Genomic DNA, 19,851 nt, shown 5'->3' with positions numbered 1-19,851 from the left:
AGGGTTGCCAGATACGGGGAGGACGGGAGGACATGTCCTCCTTTCAGAAATTTTGTCCTCCTGTCCTCCTTGAGCATGAAAATGTCCTCCTTTCATATAATTTTTAAAAAAATTTTGAAAATTATTCAATTTTAATAGACCTTCATGTAATAACTTTTTAAAACTGTCGTGTATAAAATTGGTAAATGCTTTCGCATAACTATTGGTGCACTAAACAAGCTGAATAATGAGTATAAATCTTTTCATACACTGGAAACATAAAGAAAATCCGCAACTAACCAATCCAACCTAAGGCCGCGGTCACATTAGAACAGAATAACAGACAGACAAAACCAAAATTTATTTTCCGCCAAAATTTATTTTGTGTCATGATTTGATTGAAAATACGAATGATTAGATTGATTTTCATTTTACATTTTATCGAACCTTACTTGCGACAAAATGATTGATGTTTTTCTTATTCATTGGATCATAAGCCGAATTGTTTACCTAAGAATTTTGTTTTTAATTAATTGAAATGTTGAATTTCGAATTTGTGAATCGAACTAAAAACATATTTAAATCAAAACTGGAAAATTCCAAAGGTTTCAAGGTATGAGTGTTTTTTCTTTAATTTCATTAATTATTAAACAATTTAGAGAATGAATGAAATTCCGTCACATTCATTGTCTATGTTAATGTGAAAACGTGGTTTTTTCTCGAAATGATATATAAGTCGTGATATCTCATAATATCGAACTTCAGCAATCGAAATTATGTAATTTACTATTGCTATTCACGATTCACAATCAACTATTGGAAAAGAAGAAGATTCTCAGCTATCATCAAAATCTTTCTTTATTCTTTCCGTTTTTGCTCAATCAATCAGCTGAACGAGATGAACAATTATATTCTTCTTAATAATATAGTCGAAGATGAGACAAAACAAGCCCAAGTTTTGAGGCATATGCTGTATGAAACAAAATTTTTCTCGGCAAAGAATTTATAAGGATCAAATTCAATACCAAAACAATAAAGCAATTGTGACTAAAATTTACAAAACGAAGGAATTGGATTTTAAAGACGCAGATCAAATTGATTTCCTTCTGTGGCTTGATTATGTTCAAAACGAGAACCTTAATAACGACAACTTTTCAGATTACCAATTTATATTTGTTATAAAAAGATATTCTTCACCTTAGATTGGAAATTTGTATTTGTTATAAAAAGATTCTTCACCTTAGATTGGAAATTTGTATTTGTTATAAAAAGATATTCTTCACCTTAGATTGGAAATTTGGATTTGTTATAAAAAGATATTCTTCACCTTAGATTGGAAATTTGTATTTGTTATAATAAAGATATTCTTCACCTTAGATTGGAAATTTGGATTTGTTATAAAAAGATATTCTTCACCTTAGATTGGAAATTTGTATTTGTTGCAAAGATATTCTTCATGTTAGATTTGAAATTTGGATTTGTTGAATGAAGATTCTCTTCATGTTAGATTGGAAATTTGTATTTGTTATAAAAAGATATTCTTCATCTTAGATTGGAAATTTGGATTTGTTAAATGAAGATTCTCTTCATGTTAGATTGGAAATTTGTATTTGTTATAAAAAGATATTCTTCACCTTAGATTGGAAATTTGGATTTGTTAAATGAAGATATTCTTCATGTTAGATTGGAAATTTGTATTTGTTGAATGAAGATATTCTTCACCTTAGATTGGAAATTTGGATTTGTTAAATGAAGATTCTCTTCATGTTAGATTGGAAATTTGTATTTGTTATAAAAAGATATTCTTCATGTTAGATTGGAAATTTGTATTTGTTATAAAAAGATATTCTTCACCTTAGATTGGAAATTTGTATTTGTTATAAAAAGATATTCTTCACCTTAGATTGGAAATTTGTATTTGTTATAAAAGATATTCTTCACCTTAGATTGGAAATTTGTATTTGTTATAAAAAGATATTCTTCACCTTAGATTGGAAATTTGTATTTGTTATAAAAGATATTCTTCATTTTAGATTTGAAATTTGTATTTGTTATAAAAAGATATTCTTCACCTTAGATTGGAAATTTGTATTTGTTATAAAAAGATATTCTTCACCTTAGATTGGAAATTTGTATTTGTTAAAAAAGATATTCTTCATTATAGATTCCCAATTTATATTTGTTATGAGAAGATTTGAAATTTGGATCAAATGAACCATTTTGAATTAAAAATTAAAAATTTTCATTTCTTGTTTGAGCTGCAATGCTAATGGGACAGTTGAAAATATGAAAGTGAAATTGGAACTTTTCCAAAACATCGAAAACTGTTTAAACTACGAATACATGGAGTTTGGGCCGTATAATTTCCCTGGTTTGCGCACAAGAGCGATTTAATTGAGCCTGGGATACATTTGCAAAAAAAAAAAAATGTCCTCCTCTGGCCCTCCGCCGATCTGGTAACCCTATATAATACCATACGTAACTTCTAATTGGATAATAAATGTCGACAACAATCGGATACAATACAATAACGGGCAAGGCAATGAACATCTCACATACTGCTTTCGATAGATAAAATGCACCAGAACTGTACCAACCTAATGAAATGACAAAAATAAATACTATATAAATGGATCATGTTAAATCAACACTAAAATTACCATTTCGATGTTCGATTTTGAATAATTTCCGTTGTGATACAAACATTGTAACAAAAAAGATACAAGCAATTACACCCAAACTATCTTGACAGTGATGTATATAATGACAATTGAGTAAAAGATTTGTTCTTTCGTCTTCAGAACGATTACAGTTGCTCAAATCTTCATCTAAACTCATACAGCCACTAAGAAAGATCATATTAGGATTAGTCAAACCTTTCAATATAAAACCATTTACAACGCTGAAACATATGAACCATAATATAAAAAATTGAGACATAAAATTTCCAATATAGAAATAGAACTGCCGTTGGATCAAGATAACGACAGATCTTAATGAAAATCGAGTACGATTAGCATTTGGGCCATCTAAAACATATTGAGTATCGGTCACTAAATGATCTTCAAGCTCTTTACTTATGATTGATTGATTTGTAGAATCGGAGAGTGTTTTAATTTGAGGATCTGAATGATTCAAACTGGAATATTTCATGATTTCTTCGACGGCAAATTTTTCATCATTATTGTCGTGATCAGTAGAAACTTGATGAAGATGATCACTAATTTGCGATGGCGGTCCAGAGAAGATGCAAACACCACCTCTGGAAAGAATGTAAATCTGATCGAAAAACATTAGCATTTCAGTATTCGGTTGATGAATAGCTGCCACTATAGTGATGTTGTGTTTATGTGACATTTTTCGCAGACAAGAGATGATCACTTCGGCCGAGTTCGAGTCCAGTCCGCTAGTCGGTTCATCAATGCAAATGAAATTGGGCATTCTTAGCGACATCAGTTCTAAAGCTAATGCTAATCGTTTTCGTTGTCCACCTGAACATTTGTCAACAAGTGTGTCAGCCGTATCAATAATTTCTAGTTCTTTCAACATTGACAAAGCATTATTTTTATGATCGATGCTTTCGCCAAGGTTTTTCAGCTTGCTTGCGTAGATAAGACTCTGTTGGGCTGTCAAACCTGGAGTCAAATGAGACGAAATTTCTTGCGTTATGTAACAGGTTCGCAATGGCGTGAACTTGCTGAGATAGAATTTAGTTTCACTACTCAATCGTGTTTTGTCCCTGCCGTTCAACACTTTGAGTAAAGAGGTTTTTCCAGCTCCCGACGTTCCCATCAGAGCATTCAATGTTCCAAAACGAAATTGACCATTCAGATTGCGCAATATGTACTTTGGTTCTTCAAGTTTCAAAGCAGATCGCAGCTCTAAATATGAACCAGAATTGAACAAACTCAATGATCGCCAAGCGATGATGATTTTATTTTTGGAGAATTTTTCAAATTCTGTTTCATCTTTAAGTTTCATTCGTTCATTTGATTGAATTAAAGTTTGGATTGATTTATTATTAGAGTTATCGTAATCGATTTTAATTAATTCGGTGATATTTGATGTTTTTGATAATTTCTTCGACGGAAATTTCCAGCTCTGAAACTCCGTCATCAATAAGAACAATGTCAATATTCGTAAAGCGATTGAATTGATTAAAATTTTATATAGATCGGTGTAGACAGTCTTCTGGTTGATTCCGTTATCGATCAACACTGAAGATATTTGATTTATTTCACATTGATCAATCCCATAGAATGCATTAATAAGCCCATTTCTTATTATTTTAGTGCCCAATATATCACTAATTATTTTACTTGATGGATTGACAATATAATTATATGGAAAAAAATAGCCATTATTAAAATCAAGTGGTGCGTATGCAATTCCAGCTATTGCAACAGCAACTTGAGAATATTTTGAAAATACGATACTAAATAATTGACCAACTGATTGTATATAGAAGAAAAACATCCACATAAAAAGAAAAAAATTAGCAAATCGATACCAATTAAAATAACCATCATCAATAAAAGTATGATCGATCAAGAAATATATCAATGTTGTCGTATGTAGAGCAAGAATTGTAAAATCTATTAATCGAACAATTACCACCGGCCAATAAGAAACGCCAACACTGTGCCAACCTAAATATCAATTCAAGTATATTGCGCTAAATTATTTTGAAAATCAAAAGGATTCATTCAAACTTACGGTTTCGATGTTCATTTTTGAATACTTTTATAAGTGAAGTGAATGTTAAACTGCTTACAGCACTGATGGTATAACCCATCAACATAATGATCATACATTGATAATAATTATAGAATTCAATTTGGAATGATTCCTCTAATTTTTCTTTACAAGTTTGATTATTTTCCGGTTCTGTGAAATCAATCGTTGAAACGCATGTATCTGGCTCGATAATATTTGGATCGTATGAATTCGAGTGAAAAAGACAGACAAAAGTCACCATTATTATTGTGAAGATTCGGGAATTGATTTGTTTGATGAATATCAATTGAAACATTCGTGCAAGTTGCAGTAGAAAATCTACGAATGAAAATAACTTATGATCAACAATGATTCCTTGCGGCAGATATTTCATTTTTGGTATTAATGGTTTTAATTCGTCTTGTTGTTGTGACCAAGTTGCTTCCGCTAATCGACGAACATTTTCATCACCAGTTCCTTGGCATGCGATGGCCAGATATTCTTCGATTGGTGGTTTGTTTCGATCATGAATTAATCCAATATGTTCTTGAAGATTTTGTGCTAACAATTTTGGCACTCCCGAATAAACGCAAACACCACCTTTGGCCAGAATGTAAAGTTTATCGAACATTTTGAGAATGTCCGAATTGGGTGAATGTATCGATGACAGAATCGTTAATCGATTGTTTGGATCATCAGCTAACTTTCGTAAACAACGTACCATTAACAGAGCAGCATGACTGTCCAATCCGGTTGTCGGTTCATCGACAAACAAAAATGTTGGTGATTTTAATGACATCAATTCTTGTGCAACAGCGATTCGTTTTTGTTCACCACCACTGCACAAATCAAATCTTCTATCCAAAACTTTTGGATCGAGCAACAATTGTTTGATGATATTGGCAATATGTTGATCCATTTCGGACTTGTCATGTTTGAAACTGTTTTGAAATCGAAATGCATAGTATAAAATTTGTCGAATTGTCATCGATCCTATCATCGTTTCATGGACATGTTGTTGAACATAACTGATTCGTGGTTTATCATTTTCTTGACGATTAATATAGATTTCAGAATCGGCTGAAAGTCCTGATCGATATGTACCATTTAAACAATTTAAAAGTGTACTTTTTCCGGCACCGCTTGGTCCAAGAAATCCGGTAAGACTATTATATTCCAAATGACCATTCAAACGTCGTAGAATAATTTTTTTACCTTTTAGCCAATTATTCACCTCATAACGAAGATTTTTCCAAACAATCGCAACATTATCATTATGATCATTATCTTTTTTAATGTTGAAATTGGATGAAAAAATTTCAACACTGTCTACAGAATTCATGATTGATCAATCCAAAAATTATGTTGAAGATTTTTCACAGCACAACAATAATGTTTTATTTGTTCAAAATATATCATCATTTTCACATTTATCGTTTGTGAAATTTAAACGAATCAATTGAAAATTATCATGAATTTTTTGTTTTGTTTTTTGTTTTTTAATGTGTTTGATGACGTTCACATGCATTTTTTTAAAAAAATAAAAAAATATGATGAATATAAAATCAGCATACCTTTCTTTTAATAATTTTATTATAACAACTTTTTTTTTATTACACGATCGATTATATATCCAAAACAAGTTTGAATTCAAAATCATCAATATTAATAGAATTAAAATGGAGATAAAAAAAATTTATTCAACTTGATTTTCTTAATTTTGTGCACAATAATCTCCTTGACGATCTTCGTTAAAAAAAAAAAAGAAAAAAAAAGCCAAAGAGTTAAGGGTATGCCATTCAATCGTAATCATATTCACATTTAGTAATAATAACAACAAAATTATCCTTGAAAAATGATACGAGTGGTATGAAACGAATATTGACAAATTTTGGTCGTAAAATTGATGCGAAATTCATGGTAACATTACCTTAGATAAAACGAAAATATTTCGCATCACGTTGAATCGAATAAAGTATTAATACGACCGATCTACCTTTTTGTTATCACCAGATTCGGTTCAATTTCAAGGGCAACATCTATATTTAAAAAAAAAACTTTCTATTCGATGTTTTTTTTTAAATAATAATTTTTATTTTCAAGAATTTTTTTTTAAGTACATATTTATATGATATATCATGATGATGATGATTGTTTTCTTAAAAATTTAAAAAAAAAATTATCTGATATTCTACACTTGAATGTGAATGAAAATGATTTTACAAATCAGTAAATTAGTCAATGAGGAGGATGATGATGATGTGTTGAAAAACGTAGATAACGTAAAAGCAAAACACCAAATATGGCAATTGTTGCTAATCCAATACCAGCTACTTGTAACGTTGTTCTATCCTGTGGTAGACATCGATGAATAATACTACAGATTGAACATGGAACAAAAAAAACATTAGAATTATATGTAACAAACATAAATGATTCGACACTTACTTCATATTACGAGCTAACCATGAATTAGTTGGTTTTACCAATAAAAGATGTACTAATTTGTTTAGATTTGGATATGCTGCCATTGTTACTAATTTTTCATAAACTTCTAATGCTCCATTAGCAGCGATCATTGATGATCCAGATCCAGATGTATCAATAATTTCATTAATGGCCGAAAATTTATGTAATGGTGTTAGTTTATTTGTAAGACAAAATTCATCCGGTTGTAATGGATAATTTTGTTTTACTTGTGTTAAATCTTTTTTCGATGCGACTAGCAATATAGGAAGTTTTGTATTATGAAAGTTTTTCTAATTTTTTGAATTAAGAGGGGGAAAAAATTTTCAATGAAAAATTCATAATGAAAACAAAAACAAAAACAAAAACAAACCATATAAGTCTTGGCAATCACTTGAAAAGATGAACTATCCGATTGATCAAACATCATACAACAAACATCACAAAATAATTCAGGTGTTTTTAATAATGTATTGACGTTGATCACATCGATTTCACGAATCTAACAAACAAACAAAAAAAAACATTCAATAATTATGTCATGCTTCTATATCTGGTTATTCTAATTACTTACAATTAGATATTTTTTCTGTCCATAAACAGTAATTGTATTAATAACATAATCATTATAATTATTATCTAATAATGATGATGATGATGATCGTTGTTGATTAAGATTTGTAAATTTTTGTTGTTTATTAATAAAACGACGCATAAAACAACTTTTACCAGCACCTTTTGGACCAACCAGATTACAAAGAAAAACATTACGTGCAGTTTGTTTTTCATATTGATCCATTCGACGATCTTTGATAACTTTTGAATTGAAAAAAATAATTTGTATGATTCAAAAAACTAATCAAAAGAACAAAACTTACTATGTAGTGCTGATATTTGACTTTTTTCACCCGATACAAACATATAACCAAATAGACTAAGATATTTCAATGTTTGACGAATATCAATAAATGTTGTTAATGTCCAAATTGATAAAAATCCTTGTAATGTAATCCAACCACGTTCATTTGTATGAACAATTCGTTGATAACTTTCATTGGTAAACCATTTTGGATATTGTTCCAAATCAAAAATTGTAAACATTGATGTCAATTCATTTGGTGATAATGCACCATCTTGATCTTTATCATATTTATGAAATAAATTTGTAAAAAATTGATAACCTTTTGGTGATAATTCAAAAAAACTATCCGTAGGTAAGGCTGAATTTGGATAAAGATATTGATCATCAAGTGCTACGCTATTATTATAGCCAAATTTTCTAAGTACAATCCAAATAAGTTCATGTCGGCCACGTTGAATAAAAAATGTTAACAAAAACATAAACCCCTGTAATGTAATGCCATTTTCGGAAACACCATCCGGAATGATACTTTTTAAAATATATTTAACATCATCAAGTGTTTGACTTAGAAGATATGAATCAAAACAATATGTTTGAAAATTATTTAGTTCCAAATCGTTCAATATTCCATCATTATCAAGATCACAAATAGTAAATATTCTTTTCAATGCTATTTTACAATTATCTGAAAGCTTTTTTTTGGTGGAAAAAATTTGAAAACAAAAAACAAAACAAAGTCAGTTTAGATTCAATCAATCAGGAATCAAAAAAGAAATACATACTTCACGTTCTTCAGGATAATAAATCGGTGTAACCGGATAAAGCACAGTTTTTTGTGCATAATAAAAAATTTCCGAAAGATTATCTAGATTTTTTGCTGAACACTATATAATCGAATGGAACAAAATAATTTCGAATGTTAGTGGGAAATTAAAACATTCGAAACAAAAAAACAAACCTCGACACAAATTTCAATTTCTTTATATTGATTCATTAATGGTAAAACTGTATCAATAGAACTATATTCGACTAGGTCGGATTTATTACCAACTAAAATAATTGGTATTGAATGATTTTCACCTAAACGTTGATGTATAAGTGGTAACCAATATGTTGATATTTTATCAATAGTCACTTCATTATCGATAGCATATACAATACAAATAACACTTGCACGTTGTAATTCTTCATATAGATCTTTTTCCGATTGTTCTTGTGCTGAATAATCAACAATAACCGTTGGTATATTGACCGGTGTAACTTCAGCCGGAATTGTTATCTCTTCAAATTTTGCCGGTACTTCTTCATCAAATTCTTCGAATACAAGCGAATAGATCATTGATGTTTTACCTACTTCACCTGATTGATTATCGATTGCAGTAATCAACAGGTAAGTAACAAAATTAAATGAAAAACAAAAATAAAATATTTGATATTCTGTTGATTATTATGGATCAAAACTTACGTTCGCCGACAAGAAGTATACGAACGGTTGAATCATTTGCATGCGATTGATCGTTCATTGTGTTTTGGTCTTATATTAGATGAACGATTTGACGCATTAGGATGGAATTTTAATCGTTGATTGATGATTAAAAACGAAAAACAACAACAACAACAACCAAAAGTACAAAATCGCAATAACAAAAAAAAAAAAAAAATAACGGCCAATATGTACTTTGTGCTCACACACGGACAAACACAAACACAACACAGAACATGTTGAAACATTCTGGATACATTATTTATACAGGAAAAGTTCTTTTTTCTGGAAATTCTTTTTTCAATGTATAAATTTGTTGTTTTTTTAAAAAACAAACAAATTGATCACGTGATAAGGTTAGGTTAGGTTAGGTTGGTTTGATTGGCTAACTGAGGAACTGGAATTCCATTGTGAGGTTAGGTTAAACACATTTTTGACATTTTTGAGTTTTTCCTTCAATATAGCTTTTTTTGAATTAAATTTTTTTTAAATTAATTTTTTTAAAAGCAAAAAAAGAAATTTTTACAAAAAAAAAAAAAAAAAAATCCTGGATGTAGAATCCCATCCATATTAGTGACATCATAAATTAAGGAAATATTCCTGGATCTAAGGTTACTATGATAATTCCAGTGAAGAAAAAAATAGCCATGGTTGTGACCTATTTTTTTTAGTTTGGTTTGGTTTTGCATTGAAAAATGCACAAGGTTGTTGTTGTCATTATTTTGCCTGGATTCTTCCCCCCCACACACACACGCACACGGAAGAATTTTATCAAAAAAAAAGTTTCAATGAAATTCTGGCACTCAGATTTTTTTTTCTTTTTGCTCTCTCTCTACCTCTCTCTCTCTCTCTCTCTCTTTCTCTCTCTCTCTCTCTCTCTCTCTCTCTCTCTCTCTCTCTCTCTCTCTCTCTCTCTTTGGTTCTGAGAATCCAGTCGATTCCGGTTTCTTTTTCTGGTTATAAATCAACGATGCAACGTCGTAGAGAAAATGAAAAAAATGGCTGCTGCTGTTGTTGTTGTCCTTGGAATAAAATACATTTTGTTGTTGTTGTTGTTGGGTATATAGAATGTGAGCGGAAAGAATTTTTTTTTCAAAGAGAATCTTGTGAATATAGGCCAAATGAAAAAACTGAACCAAACATGAATCCAGAATATATTCTGGTTTTCAATGACAACAACAAGATGAAGACGATGATATAGTGCGCCTGAACTGAACCAAACAATCATCATCATCATCATCATCGATTCACCATTAGCCGAATGACCGAATTTACTATTATCATCATCATCATCATCATCATTCGAACGGAAAAAAATAATATGGTCAGACATGCGCAGATTTTCATTCGAACGATAATTCTTGAGCTGTAGTTTTGTTTCATTTCGTTTTTTCTGTGATCTGTTTTAGATGTTAGTTGGTCATCTGACTTGGATTGAACATCGAACATTTTTATATTTTCGACGGTGTAAAAGTTTGGTTATTCGAACCCGAATAAGCGAAAGAAAAAGATTTTTGGATTAAGTGAATAAGGTGTTTTGTGACATTGAGAATCCTGATTATCATTGATTTTGGATCACCATCATTATCATATCAATGGTTAGGTGTTTGTGTCAAGTTTACCAGCAACAGAATCAGCAGCAGCAACAGAATCCAGTCATATCGTCATCATCAAGAATCTGTGCAGCAAGAAAATCAACAACCAAAATTTATTTTTAGAACATATCTTTTTTTTGACGGTTAAATATCTTTTTGTGGTGTTGGTGGTGATAGTGTGTGTGTCTGTGTGCGTTTGGCATCCAAGAAACAATCGTTAAATTGTCATTGTTTTTGTTTTTTTTTCATTGAACGGTGTTCTTTGTTGTGATGGTGACATTTCTCAATTCATTCGAATGTCAGTTTGAGCGAGCGAGTGAGCGAGCAAGATTTTTGATGCGATTTTTTTCTTCTTCTTTGACTTCCTTTCATCCATCCATCCATCATTTGACCATTTGATTTGGATTCGACATTTATTCACTGTTTAACCTAACCTTTCGATAGATTGTTTTGAAAAATTTTTTTTTTTAATGTTCGAAAACGATAATAGCGCCACCACCACCATCATCAACAATATGCATGAAGAAATACAAGTTGCATTAAATTTTCTTATATCTTTCCTGTATAATAAACTACCTCGTCGTCGTGTTAATCAATTTGGTGAAGAATTAGAATTAATATTAAAAAAACGTTTTATTGATCATTGGTATCCATTAGAACCATCAAAAGGTTCAGCATATCGTTGTATACATTGTAATCCACAATTAGATTCATCATTATTTCGTGAAGCAGCACAAAAAAGTGGTCTAAATTTACAAGATGTTCAACAAAATTTTCCAAACGAATTATCAATTTGGATTGATCCGGGTGAAGTTTCATATCGTATTAATGAAAAAGGTCCGGTTAATATATTGTTTAGTTTGAATAAACAAAGATTATCATCATCATTGAATAATAATAATGGTGAATCAACAACAACAACAACAACACCGACAATTATCAATGGATTAAATCCAGAAGCTCAATGTTTTCAACCTGAATCCAAACATTTCATTATCAATAATGATAGTAAATTGATGATTAATCATGATCATCATCAAACGCAATTGAATAAATCGATTCCGGATATTTTTAATAGCCACCATAACAACAATAATAATAATAACAGTAAAAATGATGCTATCACTTTTACTACGGCTGCATTTGCTGCAACAAAATTTGGTTCAACTAAACCTAAAGTAATGATGGCAAATCGTAAACAACAACAATTCCAACAACAACAACAACAGACACGATCGATACCAATCGATGGTCCAAAATTTTTGACAACCACCAATGCTACGGCAACGAATGCAAATCGTAAATTTCATTTTAAACCAGTTTCACGTGCAAATTCATTCAGTAACAGCAGCAGCAGTAACGGACAAACGTTTTCTCACTGCCATCCATCACTAACATCACCGTTATCATCGAGTCAACAACAATCGCATAGTGGTAGTGATCTACTTAATACAGTTATGAATAATCTTGCGATCGTAAATCAAAATCGCCATAATGGCCAATCGCAACAAATCCTGAACAACCAACAGCAACAAAAGATGCGTCAATTGATGCAATGGAACAACAACAACAATAACGAAATCAAATCCGCTTTTGATCGTGATCAACAACAACAATGTATGTTGGGCTTATTCGAACAACAACAACAACCGCAAATGCAACGCAATTCATTTGACGTATTTCCACCTAATTCGTCCAATATGAATTGGAATCAAACAAATCAATCGAATGGTGGTATTCAACGATCAATATCAATGATATCCGATCATGGAAATGATTACAATAATGGCGTTGGTGGTAATAATCTTTTGCTCGAAACATTTATGCCCGATAAATTATTACGTGAAATATTTGAAATTGGTAACAATGATGATGATCAGGATCATAATCATGATGATTCAAATGATAATCTTTTAATGATGTTTAATCAAAATCAATCACCACCGGAATTAATTTCACCTACATTGGAAATACCGTTTGGATTATCATCAACAACAACAACAACAACATTACCACCATTATTATCATCATCATGTTGGTCATCATCATCGGCTGTTGAAAGTAGTAATAATAGTAACAATAACAGTAGTAGTATAACACCACAATCATTATCATCATCATCATTATTATTGAATATTTTAAATGAATTTGATAATCTAAGTTTAAATTCAACAAGCGAATCATCATCGATTGGTTCGATTGCATCATATGTTCAATGAAATTAATGAAATAATTTTTGTTTGTTTGTTTGTTTTTTTCTTCACAGGAAAAAAACAAAAAGTGCGTGTGCGTTTTTTCACAGTCTTCAATTTTTCTCAAATTTTTTTTCTCTTGTTTTTTTGTTTTTTTAATTTTTATTTTTATACCTTTTAATTAATTAATTAACTAAATAATTAACTAAATTATAATCATTATTATTATAAACAAAAAAAAACTATTTATAAAATTTTAAAATTTATCCGTTTTTTAATTATAATCAATTATATATTTAATCAATTTATTTTGCAAGTTTGTATTTTCACAATTTTTAAAAACAATTATGCTAGGTATTTTTTCTGTTGTTGTTGTCGTTGATTTTTTAATTTAATTTTCTCTTGAATCATCCGATATTTAACATTATCCATTTTATTTATAAAAAATATTTTATTCACTTGTAATCATTATCATTATTTTTTTAAAAATTTATTTTAAAACACATCTTTAATTAATAATTTTGAGCTGTAATTTTTTGAGTTGTTAAATTAATTTATAATAATAATAATATCATCATTATTCAATATCTATAATCTTTTTGAATTTAAAATTAATTAATTACAAAAAAAAATTATAATTTATAAAAATAAAAATTTTAATAAAATCTTCTTAAAAACTATCGATACTTTCAAACAAAACAATCGATTCTTTTTGTTTAGGATTCTTTACTCGCAAGATACTCAAATGTGTGTCTTGTGTAGGTGTATTGCCACCATGGCCATTGCATCTATTATCGTCGTCGTCGTTGTTGTTGTTGTTGTTTTCGTTGGTTAAATTTGTGATAAAAGAGACACTGTTTTTTTCTCTGTTTGTTTGTAATACAATTTGGCATTGAATCATATATCGTTTGTTTTGATTGTCACCGAATTCAGAATGCCGGAATAGAATATTCTACCATTCTATATTTTACATGTCATCATCAACAACGAAAACAATTTACCGATTTAGTTTTAGCAACGATATCAGCCTACTGAATTCCATTCATAATTTTGTTTTGTTTTTTTATTCTGGATAATCTATTGCCTGGGTAAGACAACCAAACCTCACACTTAAAAAAACAATTCGGGTCGATTCAGTTCATTCACAAATTAAACTCGTTATTGCCAAAAAATAAAAAACTACTGATGATGATGATAATGGTGTGAACGATGGTGATGGCGGTGGTAGCATTTCAAATCCTAATGAAAAAATAGAATAGAATTTATCAAAAACAACAACAATAACCGAAAATTTTTTGAAATCTTTTAATTCTATTTATATAACACAAGATTTGAATATCGACGATGCCAAGCATTTATGCAAAAAAAAAAAAGTAAATGATGTGGTTGGTAGTAGATGCCAATCGTGGTATTCGATGATATTCTTTTACTTCTTGTTTTTTTTTTGTTTGTTTGTTTGTTTGGAATCATTATAGCATCAGGAATTTGTGTTGTGTTGTGTTTGTGTGTCTATTCGATCGATTCCACATGTTGTTTTTTGACATGATTTTTTTTGCTTAGCTAAAAAAAATGTTTGATTCGAGGTACACTTGTGTTGAATTATAGAAATCCAGGGTAATGTTGTTGTTTTAGGAGGCAATATCTATGCCTAATGTCTATTCTATTTTCTAGCCAAATTGGTTTATATTCCAGGTTTGTGTAAAGTAAAGTCTCTATATAAATGAAGAATGGGCTTATTGCCAGAATTATCATCATCATCATCATTATGCTGTTTTAGTTTCGGTTATCATGATGATCGTCAATCGTCATAGTCGTCGAACAGAAAAACAACATTTCGTACCTATATTATAATACACAACATATCACACCATCCGGGCTGCCAACGCCAATTTTGCTTGCCTGGTTGCCTATATTCTGTTGTGCCTGTTGTTGGTTTGTTGAAGGAATGTTGCTTAATTCACGATTCATACAAACAACGATTTCATCAAGACAGGCAAGCCACATAACCATCTGAATGAAAGTGTTTCTTTTTGGCTATTGCATTACGATCGAATGAGTGTGGCTTCAAATCGTAACCGAAATCAATCAATTTTTGACCAAAATTTTCTATCATTATACACAGAGAAAATTATCATCATTTTGATCATCAGTAATCATGAATCAACAACCCGAAATGATGATGGTCGACCAGCCGATTATAGCCGAACAACAACAATCATCACCACAATCGGTAATCGATTCTGAATCAATTACACATAGTGCAATGACAAAGAATAAAAAATCATTAAATATTAAATTATTGATGCGTCGTCCGATTGATGTTTTAGTTGATCAGGGTATTCTTCCACGTAAGTTATAAATTGTTGTTTTCATTGATTGCATTTATATTGATTTTGTTTGTTTTTTGGCAGCACCAAAATCATCACCATCATTTTATGAACAAAAACAACGTTTAGAACGTGCAAAAACTGGTGATTATTTAAAACATAAAATTCAACGACGTCCACAACGTGATGAATTAGTTCAACAGAATATTTTGGAACAAGAAATATTTGATCCATCATATTATGAACAAGAACGTAAACTTAAACGAGCTAGATTGGCCGATGATCTTAACGAAAGACTTTCACATCGTCCCGGTCCATTGGAATTGATTAAAGGAAATATTTTGCATGCAGATCTTTCACTGGAACAAGCAATTAAAGAAGGACAAATTACATTTAAAAAAACATGTGAAGGTGAAATAATTAAAAATCCACCAAAACGTTTTGTATTTGAAGAAGAAAGTAGTTCAGATTCATCGATACCATCACCTTCGATCAATAATCTTGGCCAACAACAACAACAACAGAATCGTCTGATCACTAACAATGTACCTTCGTATATTTTGTCAAATACGACACCATCCGCTAGTCTTATGTCGATATCGTCGACGATTCAAACAGAACCACCACCATTACAACAACAACAACAACCCTCAACTACTGTGATTCCTACAGCAACCTTATCATATATTATGACCACAAATGTATTGACGCATCCAAACAATTCAACTGTTTTTATAACTACCGCATCAAATCCAACTACAGCTACAATAGCTCAACCAAATAGTTTGATAACATCCACACAAATCGCTAATAACATTCAACAATCGCAACAACAACAACAACAACAGCCACAGGTATTATCATCTACAGCCACTATTAATAATAATAGCGGTTGTCAGAAATTTGTTGGACCATCATCACAACATACAATCAATAGTATTCAAAAACAATCATCCGAAGCAAACGCTCAAATAATTTCACAACCAAAATCTAAATCATCAAAAAAAATCAAATCCAAATCGACACCTAAAACACGTGTTATTAAATTTCATGAATATACTGGACCACCGTCAAGTAATAATGGTAATCGATCGACCAAAACAAATCAAACAGCAGCAGGTTGGACATCAAATCCGATGACCACATCAATTGAAACATCATATGAATTACTACTTAAACAACAGCAATTAATTCTTCAATGGCAGCTTGAATCACAACAACAGCAGCAACAACAACAACAACAACAAAATTCTACTAATCAACAATCGATTCCAGCTGCAAAGGTATGTTGTTGATTTAAATGTTGTTCGTTTTTTTAATACCAAAAATTTTATCTGCTATCATAGAATGATAATCATGATAAACGTTCAAATAGTCCGCAAATTAAATCGCAAAAATCCACACCGCCTATGGCATTATTTGATTTTGTCGATCCAAATGTTTTTGGTGGTGATTTTAGCAGCAGCAGTATCAACAACAACGGTAATAAATTGAATGATTCGAAAACAACAACAACAAAAAATGTTCAATCACAAAATAAATTGAAAAATAGCGATTTAAATTGTCAGACGCAACATCGACAACAACAATCGCAACAGCAGCATCCGCAACAACAGCAACGAACCAGTCCTATTAAAAGTACAAGCAACATATCGAATGTAAAGAAAATCATATCAAAATTAGAAGATATGAAAGTAAGCGATCTAAAAGCTGAATTGAAAAAACGTAATCTACCTGTATCTGGTGCGAAACAACAATTAATCGAAAGATTGAAACCATTTTCCGATTCAGTTGTTGTCAATATTTTGGCCAATGCTAATCGAGAAACATTGAACTTAACGATGTTGGCGAAAAATGCCGCAACGCAACCGCATCCTTATATTTTTCAACAGAATGTTGGCCTGAATCAAACGCCCAGTAAACAACCAACAGCTCAAGATTTTGTTCTGCTGGCTACAACTAATCCTACCAACAATGGCCTTACAACTGAACCAGTAACCATATTGAATGCTGCTCCAGCATCGAATATTACAATGGACGGTAGAACAACTATACCGTTGACTATACCGATCGGTCAAACTACATTCATACCGACAGCACAATATCAATTTCTATCGTCATCAAATACGGCCAATTCGAATGTTTTGGATGGCAGCAAATACCGTATGAATACGAATACAATTTCTTCGCCGGCTATTCAATTGCCCAATAATTTCTTGATTAGTGGACCAGCCGGTCAAACGATAAATGATTCATCGAATACAATGACCATTTTAACATCACCTTCTCGAACAATTCAGCTTGCGCAATTAACCGATTCGTCATCGCCGTCATTGAATTTTGGTTCAACATTTGTTACGCCAACGAATACTGCCAAATTGTTTAACATCGGTCAAAACTCTAGCCCCATGTTTCATCAATTGCTTCTGTATCCTTCAACAGCAACAACTACAATCATCAATTCGGACAATGAAACACGAAAACAACAACAACAATCTCATCGTTCAAATTCTTTTCCAGCTGATTCATTACATCCGCTTCAAAGGTAGATCTTTGTTTATATTTTGGAATGAATTTTAATCTGTTTCAATTTTTCTTTTCGTTCACAGAAATACTTCCTTACCTTTGATTATCAATCAAATGCCAATCGATACTAACATTAAACCACTGATTAAAGTGACTGATAATATTGAACAACAAACAAATAAACCTCTGATACCTGTTATGAAAAGTGCAAGTGATGATAATTTTCAATTCAAAATACCTGCCGCTTTAAAATCACAGGACATAAAACAAAAAGATTTGAAACAAAACAAAAAGTCTTCGGTAGAAAATAGTAAGCCTGCTAAACTAGCAGAATCGTTGTTGGATCAACAAATACCAAATCAAGCTACTGTTCCTGCATTATCGAGTACAAACGATTGTGATAGCGATAAAAATGTTAAAGTCCATACGACTACGACCACCAGTAGTGATCAACAATCACAGCAACCAGCTCAACAACATCCACAGCCAGATTCGACATCCAATCTGGATTTTGATGATTTTATTCTTAACTTTGATGATCTTAACGGATTGGATGATGTCCCACCACCACCACCACCACCATCATCATCAAACTCGTTAGCCACAAATAACAAACTAATGACAACTAATTCCAGAGAAAATGGCCTAATCGATTTCAATGATAATTGGCTACTTTCGGATTACAATTTTTCGACTGCTAACGATTTGTATATGCAACAACAACAACAACAACCACCACCACCACCTGTCAAATCAACGAATCAGATAACTGATATGTCAATGGATTCGACATCTACTGATCAATTATTTGAACAAATTTTTGATATGCAACTTTCACAACAACAACAACAACAAAGACAGCATTCAAACAATGGCATTTATAATACACAAATGGCTATGAATATGGACCAAAATTTAAACGATTTTACCACTAACAATATTGTCAACAACAACAACCATCAACATCATCATAATATTGTCGATTCAGATTTTCAATTATTCAATTATTTATCTAATCCATTACAACATTCATCAACATCTTCATCCACGACATCAACATCATCATGTTCAGCATCGACAGCATCATATTCAACAGGTTTGAATGGCAACAACAACAATGGCAATAATAATCTATTATCATCATCATCATTAGATCGATTTAGTGATCTATTTTTTTCGGATGATGGTGGTAATGATGATCTAATGGAAAAATCATCATTAGATTTTTCCTGTTCACTTTTTGAAAACAACAACAATAATAATAATACAAATGGTCGAATAGATTTTGCAACCTAAATGTGCAATATTGATGATGTTGATGATCCATCTTGAAATTTGTTAAATTTTTTTTTCGTCATTCCTTGAATTATCGATGTTTATTCCCCCTGTTGTTGTTGTTATTTATTTATAAAATTATCATTTAAATAATGTCTGAATGATAATATTTTGATAGATCGACCACATGTAAATAACGTTGGACCACTCCCTACATGTCACACACAAACACATTTTCATAACATGCATACGATACATGCACCATTAACCAGAGAAATTTGAATGCATTTTATCAAAAGCGCCCGGTATTTTTTTCTTCTTCTCTGTCTTGATTAGATATTAATTATGTAATTGATTTGATAATGATGATCAGCTCATCGTTTTTTTTTCTTCATTTCTTTTCATTTTTTCTGCTTGTCGCTTTTTTGCG

General features: G+C 31.0%; 4 protein-coding genes across 5 annotated transcripts; 2 read left to right on the top strand and 2 right to left on the bottom strand.

The window, feature by feature from the left end:
* Window positions 1–2,139: 2,139 nt before the first annotated feature.
* Window positions 2,140–6,037, bottom strand: LOC113799154 (uncharacterized). The gene is made up of 3 exons (XM_027349745.2): window positions 4,696–6,037; window positions 2,640–4,628; window positions 2,140–2,576 (listed from the first exon to the last, which is right to left on the bottom strand). Exons 1-3 carry the CDS (start codon window positions 6,035–6,037, stop codon window positions 2,308–2,310), a joined length of 3,600 nt encoding a protein of 1,199 aa, XP_027205546.2. The 3' UTR covers window positions 2,140–2,307.
* Window positions 6,038–6,874: 837 nt separating this feature from the next.
* Window positions 6,875–9,704, bottom strand: Miro (mitochondrial Rho GTPase). The gene is made up of 8 exons (XM_075822654.1): window positions 9,489–9,704; window positions 8,982–9,382; window positions 8,806–8,907; window positions 8,040–8,715; window positions 7,736–7,977; window positions 7,535–7,663; window positions 7,144–7,454; window positions 6,875–7,072 (listed from the first exon to the last, which is right to left on the bottom strand). Exons 1-8 carry the CDS (start codon window positions 9,544–9,546, stop codon window positions 6,934–6,936), a joined length of 2,058 nt encoding a protein of 685 aa, XP_075678769.1. The 5' UTR covers window positions 9,547–9,704; the 3' UTR covers window positions 6,875–6,933.
* Window positions 9,705–10,882: 1,178 nt separating this feature from the next.
* Window positions 10,883–13,832, top strand: LOC113798141 (uncharacterized). Its single transcript, XM_027348626.2, has one exon. It carries the CDS (start codon window positions 11,572–11,574, stop codon window positions 13,318–13,320), a length of 1,749 nt encoding a protein of 582 aa, XP_027204427.2. The 5' UTR covers window positions 10,883–11,571; the 3' UTR covers window positions 13,321–13,832.
* A 202-nt stretch (window positions 13,833–14,034) lies between these two features.
* Window positions 14,035–19,763, top strand: Mrtf (Myocardin-related transcription factor). 2 transcript variants are annotated; one of them, XM_027348607.2, is made up of 5 exons: window positions 14,035–14,381; window positions 15,416–15,641; window positions 15,705–16,903; window positions 16,967–18,165; window positions 18,230–19,763. In XM_027348607.2, exons 2-5 carry the CDS (start codon window positions 15,449–15,451, stop codon window positions 19,440–19,442), a joined length of 3,804 nt encoding a protein of 1,267 aa, XP_027204408.2. In that variant the 5' UTR covers window positions 14,035–14,381; window positions 15,416–15,448; the 3' UTR covers window positions 19,443–19,763. The 2 variants fall into 2 exon arrangements, with proteins under 2 accessions (XP_027204408.2, XP_075678800.1); XM_075822685.1 differs by lacking the exon at window positions 14,035–14,381 and adding an exon at window positions 14,673–14,907 and having other exon boundaries at window positions 14,965–15,641.
* Window positions 19,764–19,851: the final 88 nt, after the last annotated feature.

This window comes from Dermatophagoides pteronyssinus, unplaced genomic scaffold (genome assembly GCF_027571235.1).
Source record: "Dermatophagoides pteronyssinus isolate colony J.1.1.1.1 unplaced genomic scaffold, Derpt_VIB-CSIC_2022.12 sq0019, whole genome shotgun sequence".
Lineage (NCBI taxonomy): Eukaryota > Metazoa > Arthropoda > Arachnida > Sarcoptiformes > Pyroglyphidae > Dermatophagoides > Dermatophagoides pteronyssinus.
The sequence above is the reverse complement of the archived record's forward strand: the minus strand, read 5'-3'. Positions and strand labels throughout refer to the sequence as shown.

Excerpts from the sequence above, each read along its gene's own strand:
- LOC113799154 (XM_027349745.2), bottom strand. The coding sequence starts at position 6,037 with ATGAATTCTGTAGACAGTGTTGAAATTTTTTCATCCAATTTCAACATT. Across the intron at positions 4,629-4,695 it reads CAAAAATGAACATCGAAACC|GTTGGCACAGTGTTGGCGTT; the intron begins GTAAGTTTGAAT and ends ATTGATATTTAG. Across the intron at positions 2,577-2,639 it reads CAAAATCGAACATCGAAATG|GTTGGTACAGTTCTGGTGCA; the intron begins GTAATTTTAGTG and ends TCATTTCATTAG.
- Miro (XM_075822654.1), bottom strand. The coding sequence starts at position 9,546 with ATGAACGATCAATCGCATGCAAATGATTCAACCGTTCGTATACTTCTT. Across the intron at positions 7,978-8,039 it reads TCAAATATCAGCACTACATA|TTATCAAAGATCGTCGAATG; the intron begins GTAAGTTTTGTT and ends TCAATTCAAAAG. Across the intron at positions 7,455-7,534 it reads TGATTGCCAAGACTTATATG|AAAAACTTTCATAATACAAA; the intron begins GTTTGTTTTTGT and ends TCAAAAAATTAG.
- LOC113798141 (XM_027348626.2), top strand. The coding sequence starts at position 11,572 with ATGTTCGAAAACGATAATAGCGCCACCACCACCATCATCAACAATATG.
- Mrtf (XM_027348607.2), top strand. The coding sequence starts at position 15,449 with ATGAATCAACAACCCGAAATGATGATGGTCGACCAGCCGATTATAGCC. Across the intron at positions 15,642-15,704 it reads TGATCAGGGTATTCTTCCAC|CACCAAAATCATCACCATCA; the intron begins GTAAGTTATAAA and ends GTTTTTTGGCAG. Across the intron at positions 16,904-16,966 it reads AATCGATTCCAGCTGCAAAG|AATGATAATCATGATAAACG; the intron begins GTATGTTGTTGA and ends CTGCTATCATAG.